The sequence below is a fragment of the Colobus angolensis genome, unplaced genomic scaffold (genome assembly GCF_000951035.1).
Source record: "Colobus angolensis palliatus isolate OR3802 unplaced genomic scaffold, Cang.pa_1.0 Scaffold133, whole genome shotgun sequence".
In the NCBI taxonomy this organism is placed as follows: domain Eukaryota; kingdom Metazoa; phylum Chordata; class Mammalia; order Primates; family Cercopithecidae; genus Colobus; species Colobus angolensis.
The window spans coordinates 1,877,463-1,884,273 of record NW_012114411.1 but is presented as its reverse complement, the minus strand read 5'-3'; the positions used below and the strand labels follow the sequence as shown (position 1 = coordinate 1,884,273).

General features: G+C 42.6%; 1 protein-coding gene across 1 annotated transcript in view; it reads right to left on the bottom strand.

The window, feature by feature from the left end:
- Nucleotides 1–1,525: 1,525 nt before the first annotated feature.
- The window catches only part of MCM10 (minichromosome maintenance complex component 10), a 50,709-nt gene continuing 45,423 nt past the window's right edge, over nucleotides 1,526–6,811 (bottom strand). Inside the window, 2 exon segments of the mRNA XM_011934288.1 lie at nucleotides 1,526–2,203; nucleotides 2,297–2,339. Of these exon segments, the coding sequence (XP_011789678.1) occupies nucleotides 2,120–2,203; nucleotides 2,297–2,339 (127 nt within the window). The 3' untranslated portion in view covers nucleotides 1,526–2,119.

Here is a 6,811-nt window from a genome sequence, read left to right as displayed (position 1 = left end):
CAAACAAACAAACAAACAAACAAAATTAGCCAGGCGTGGTGGCGCACGCCTGTGGTCCCATCTACTTGGGAGGCTGAAGTGGGAGGATTGCTTGAGCTCGTGAGGTGGAGGTTGCAGTGAGCCAAGGTTGCGCCACTGCACTCCAGCCTGGGTGAAAGAGCAAGACTCTGTCTCAAAAAAAATAAGTAAAATAAAATAACAAGTTTCTCTACTCTACCCTACCAACCGCTTCTCATCCCCAAATACGTTAAGAAAGCACATGCACAGAGTACCTCAAAGCAAAGTCCCCCAAGATTGAGCAAAACTAAGAAGTGACAATTATATTTTAAATTTATTGTAAAAGTTAAAATCAAATTGTAAAAAGGCATCCAGATACCGCTCACCCTCAGCCTTTACAAGCACATTATACAACTTATAAAACAATATACAAGTGAATACTGACTGCAATGATACCCTCTGTTCAAACAAGACCATAGTTTTTCCCATAAGAACGGGATTGCCCAGACATCAACCTGGTGTTCAAGTTCTGTGTAGTTGTGACCTATTTCATACACACAGCTGTTTTAAGTTAATGAGATAAATAAATCTACCCTAAATGAGTCATTAAAAACATCAGTTTCAAGTGCTTTCCGGTTCTTATTAATAAATACTTTATTCTTTTCTTTGTTAGAAAAAATTAAAAAGAAAAGCAACCTTCTATAAAGCAGAAGGATACTCCTAAAAGAACAGTTATTAGGACGTACCCTTAGGAGGAACACGAGTTAGATATAGCACCTTCCACCCAATTAGAGCAGAGTTTTATGAAATCTAAGGCATGTAAATTTTATTTCTGGCTTTTGAAAACCCAAATCAACCATCTCCCACAACAACCTCCCAAAAGCGTTATGTCCCTAACATAATAACATCTTAGGGGAAACCTAAATTACTTTTAGCTAGAACTCAAGCTTCAATAAAATAATTCAACCAATTTACCCAATCTCTAGCTGGTGTCAACATTCACTTAGGTCAGATGATATTTGGAAAAACAGGTTGCCCAGACCGAAGAATCTCCTGAATGAAACCTTTGCTGTGGTAATTTGCACAGGGTTTTTCACCTTTCATTCTCTTTTTTTTTTGAAACAGAAGTGGGCGGATTGCTAGTGCTCAGGAGTTTGAGACCAGCCTGAGCAACACGGCAAAACTCCATCTCTACAAAAAATACAAAAATTAGCTGGGCTTAGTCACGCCCGCCTGCCTGTAGTTCTAGCTATTTGGGAGACTGAGGTGGGAGGATCACTTGAGCCCAGGGAAGCCGAGGCTGCAGTGAGCCGTGATCGCACTACTGCCCTCCAGTCTGGGTGACAGAGCGAGACCCTGTCTTAAATAAAAAAATTTAAAAAAGTAAAATGAGATTTTACATATTTCTATCACAGGGCTCCACAATAATGCAAGAGCAGAGAGCTTTCTGTCTCTCTCTGTATATAAATTGAAATGCAACGTGGTTCACTGACTTGATCAATTTCAAGGAGTAAAACAGAGATAACAGAATGGAATGAAGAAATCTGGCTTTTAATATCTGTACATCGAGACTATATTAAAGGCAGTGATCATAATTATCTAGATGGGAAAAAGTTTTATTATTTGTAGAAATCCAGTGCTAAAAAATACATTTCAGGATCACTTAGTCCAATCTTCCTGATTTTACAGATGAGAAAACTGAAGCCCAGAAGTTAAGCAACTTACCTGGAGTGAGAGTTAAGCTAAAGTAATTCTTTTGCCTCTGGGTGTTCATATAAACACTAGAATTTTATTATGACAAAGAAGTGAACACTCTATAATCAAAAGATACAGAAACATAGCTCTCTGTTTACCTTCCAGTTTTGGGGCATGAAGTAATGCAATCATCCACACTGAGCTTAGAAAAGACAATGATATCTTGGTTTTCCACTTAAATGTCAACGTTAAATGTGGTGTCACACCAACCCAATGGCAGAAAGTAAGTAGGCAAAGCTTACGGGCTTAACAAGCATTTGTTTTTGACGGTGTCAGTCAGGAACCAATGGACGATACAGAGCCAATCCTTTGCTTTCCAGAGTCACAGGAGGCCAGGAAGGCTGTGGGAAAATGTCTGAAGTTCGGGTTATTTAAGGCTATTCAGAAATTTGCCATGTTCTTCTCCTCTTGGTAACAGAGTTTCTCCTCCTATCTTTGGACCAGTCTTTTCCTAGAAAAATGAAAATATTTTAATAGGAGATGGTTCAACATTATTAGCATGGGTCACTAAAAGGAGTCAAAAATGAGTAGGCAAATGGCATACCTTTAGCATTCCGTCCCGTTCCCATTTGTAGAGGCCACAGTTACTGAAACAGACAAGATGGATCAACTCAGCAGGGTGGTGTAGGCCCACACATGTAAAGACGACGATGCTCACTGCACCTGGGGGGAGGGGCCCCCCATTCAAGGAGAAGCTGTTTGAGGTGACATTTGTATTGTATGCCAAATCTGAGGTTATGCTCAAATGTGACTAAAACTAAACTTGCAATGACTTGGGAAGTGGTCTGTAGGTCCTTACAAAGCTAGAGCCTTCAGAGATGGAGTTTCAAATGATGGTACCACAGAGATCCATGCGCTGCAGGTAATGAACGCACCCTTGGTTTTTACAACCGATGGTGGTTGGGATGAGACTCAGATTTATGGAGCTGGCCCTCTGGTGCAGGATAATCTATGTTTGGCCCCTTCCTCCTCTTTCTTTGAAGCAGAAAGGTTGAGCTAAGAAAGGAAAAGTCTTTTTTCTAGTCTGGATCATCCTTCTCCCTTTCTCTTTATAACCCAAAAGCCTTTACCCACTGTCTTTTCTTTTCTTTTTTTGGAGATAGGGTTTTGCCACGTTGCCCATGCTGGCCTCAAATTCCTGGGCACAAGTGATCTGCCCGTCTCAGCCTCCCAAAGTGCTGGGATTACAGGTGTGGCCACCACGCCCAGCCTCTTTACTTTCTTTTTATACAAAGGGCCCAGGGACTGTTGTTTTGTTTTTATTTTTTTTAGAGACAGGGTTCACTCTGTGGCCCAGGCTGCAGTGCAGTAGTATGATCACAGCACACTGCAGCAGCCTTGATCTTCAGGGATTATGTGATCCTCCTGCCTCAGCCTATTGAGTAGCTGGGACCAAAGGTGTGCACCACCATGCCCAGCTAATTTTTAAATTTCTGTAGAGATAGGGAGTCTCACTATGTTGCCCAGGCTGGTCTTGAACTCCTGGGCTCAAGTGTTCCATCTGCCTCAGCCTCCCAAAGTGCTGGGATTACAGGCATGAGCCACCAAGTCCAGCCCTTCTTGCTCTTATTTTTAACATGGTGCGTGACTTCCACCCTGAGAAGGGATGTGAACACTATGGTGAAAACTTATTTCCAACGAAGTTTACTCTGGGGAAAAGAGAGAGAAAGAGAGAAGACCTATAATAAAGCCAAGGAAGTATGTCTGCCGGCTCCCTTGGATTTTAGAGGGTTGGGGTAGGGTGTGGATGCTCTGCCTGTCTCCCCTTCCCCTTACCTAGCTTAGAGTCTACTCGTATCAGTCTGTTCTCATGCTGCTAATAAAGACATACCCAAGACTGGGTAATTTATAAAGAAAAGAAGTTTAATGGGCTCAGTTCCACGTGGTTGGGGAGGCCTCACAATCATGGTGGAAGATGAAGGAAGAGCAAAGGCATGTCTTCCATGGCAGCAGGCAAGACAGCGTGTGCAGGGGAACTCTCCTTTATAAAACCATCGTATCTCATGAGACTTATTTGTTATCATGAGAATAGCCCGGGAAAGACCTGCTCCATGATTCAATTACCTCCCACTGAGTCCCTCTCACAACTTGTGGGAATTATGGGAGCTACAATTCAAGATGAGATTTGGGGTGGGGACACAACCAAACCATATCACAATTCCTGCCCTGAAAGGTGGCATGTCAGTGGCCATAGCCCTTACAGCCTCCCAACCATCACCTTCCACCTCCAGAGACTGGTTCAGTATCAATGGAGAGAACTCTGGTAGTCTATCAGTAGATCAATGATAAAATTGTGAGGAAAAAAAAAAATCACTATTCTAGTCAGGAGTCAGCAAACTACAACCCCAATCCAGCACATCGCTAGTTTTTATAAATAAAGTTTTATTTGAACACAGCCGTGCCCAGTTGCCTGTGTATTATCTATGGATGCTTTCAGGCTGCACCAGCAGAGCTGTGTGGCCGACAAAGCCTAATATATTCACCACTGACATTTTATAGGCAATGTGTGCTGACTTCCGTTCTAGATCAAGAACTAGCCAAGCATGGTGGCTCATGCCTGTAATTCTAGCACTTTGGGCAGCTGAGCCCACCAGAGCCCAGAAGTTCGAAACCAGCCTGGACAACAGAGTGAGACACTGTCTCTATAAAAAAAAGTAAATTAAAAAAATTAGCTGGGTGTGGTGGTGCACACCTGTAGTCCCAGCTACTCAGGAGTCAAAAGCAGGAGGATCGCTTGAGCCCATGAGTTCAAGGCTGCAATGGGCTATGATCATGGCACTGCACTCCAGCCCGCATGACAGAGTGAGACCCTGTCTCAAAAAAAGAAGAAAAAAATTAAAAAAAAAAAAAAAAGCAACTGACAAAAAGTCCAGAAAAAGCGTGGTTCTTATAATCACAGTGCCATCTGGAGGCTGAAAGGCATCGTGCCCTTCCATTTGTGCCTTGTACTTAATGAACAGAATTTTTTTGATTTTTCTAACGTTTTCCGTAAGCTCTTACTATAATGACATTTTTAGTCATCTATTTTGGAAAGAAGTCAAGTATCAATATATAAATGATTACTTGAAAAATTATAATCTAGACTGTGAAAAATTGGCAAGCCACCTCCTGGTAAAGTGATGAACTGGCCCGGGTTCCTGGCTCCCTCCCTAGGATCTCTGGATCGACCCGGGAGAACCTGAAGTGAGAGTGAAGTATGAACTCCAGGAAGTAAACAACAAATGAAAATAAGCAAGCACACAAAAAGGCAGTGATACTATCCCAGTGAGAGCTCTTGACAGGAATAAGAACTCACTGAGGTGAAAGCACTGAGGTGCTGAGGCCAGGGGACACGTGTGGGGAGGGCCTAGGGTGCCCGCGGGTGAAATGTGATGGGTGCTGCCATGGACACGGTCATCAGTTAGGAACAGCAGACGCGATGAACACAGACACATCCTACAAACACAGAGCCGAGTGCGAAACGAAATCAAACGAGACATATAATTCTGTACCACCTATGTGAAATAAACATGGCTCCATAGCAAGCAGTACATGTTCACAAGAAAACTAACAAGAGGATCACAGCAACCATCTGAGAATGGCTGAGGATGGTGTGAAGGGATGGGATGGAGGGAGAAGGGGTAAGAAGAGAACATGAATGAGCCGGGGAGGGCACTGGATGGACCCGCGATGGCGGCGTGCTGCACCAGGGCGGGTTCCTTAACCCAGCTCCAGAGGTGCCACCGTCATATTCTACGCGAATGATGTCCCTAGACTGTCAAACACGGCAGCCCTGCCTCTGACGTTGTCCCAAAAAGTAAAAAGAGAAACAAAAGACCCTTACAACACACACAGTCAGCCCTCCACATCTGTGGGTTCAACCACCGCATCTGTGGGTCAAAAGTATTCGGAAAAACACTCGTCCTCAGAGATATCATCTTATACCAGTCAGAATGGCTATTATTAAAAAGGCAAAAAATAACCAAATGCTGGCGTGGATGTGGTGAAAAGGGAGCGCTCACACTGGTGGGAATACAAATTAGCACAACCTCGTACAGAAAACATACGAAGATTTCTCAAAGAACTAAAAATAAAACTACCATTCAATCCAGCAATCCCACTACTGGGTATCTACCCAAAGAAAAAGAAATTGGTATACTGACTTCTGCTCATGTATGTTTATCGCAGCACTAGTCACAATAGCAAAGACATGGAATCAACCGAAATGCCCATCAAGAGATGACTGGATAAAGAAAATGTGGTACATATACACCATGGAATACTGCTCAGCCATAACAAAGAATGAAGTCATGTTTTTTACAGCAACATGAATGCTGGAGCATGTTGGCAACATTTTTCACTTAGGATAATGGCAACATTATTATGTTGATATGTTGAAGCCTTATACTCAGTGTCATGGTATTTGGAAGTGAGGCCTTTGGAAAGTCATTAGGTCATGAGAATGGAGCTTCCATGAATGAGATTACTGTCCTTAAAAGAAGAGACATAAGAGAGCTTATTTCCTCTCTCTTTCTGATCTCCACCGTGTGAAAATATAAGGCTGTCATCTGCAAACCAGGAAGTAGGCCCTCACAAGATACCAGATCTATCAGCACCTTGATCTTGGCAACATTATCCTAAGTGAAAAAACTCAGAAACAGAAAGTCAAATACTGCATGTACCCACTTACAAATGCGAGCTAACATGTGTATGCAAAGACACAGAAGGTGGAATAATAGACACTGAAGGGTGGGAGGGGGTGAGGGAGGAGAAATTACCTAACGGGTACAATGTACATTATTTCAGGTGATGGCTACACTAAAAGCCCCGACTTTACCACTACACAAACTATCTAGGTAACAAAATTGCACCTGTGCCCCTTAAATTTATACAAATTAAAAAACAAAACAAATATACATATATGTGAAGCACAATAAAAAATAATACAATAAAAAAAATTTGCAGTATTTACATTGTATTAGGTTTTTTTTTTTTTTTTTGAGACAGGGTCTCGCTCTATTGCTCAGGGTGGAGTGCAGTGGAGGGATCTGTGCTCACTGCAAGCTCCGCCTCCCGGGTT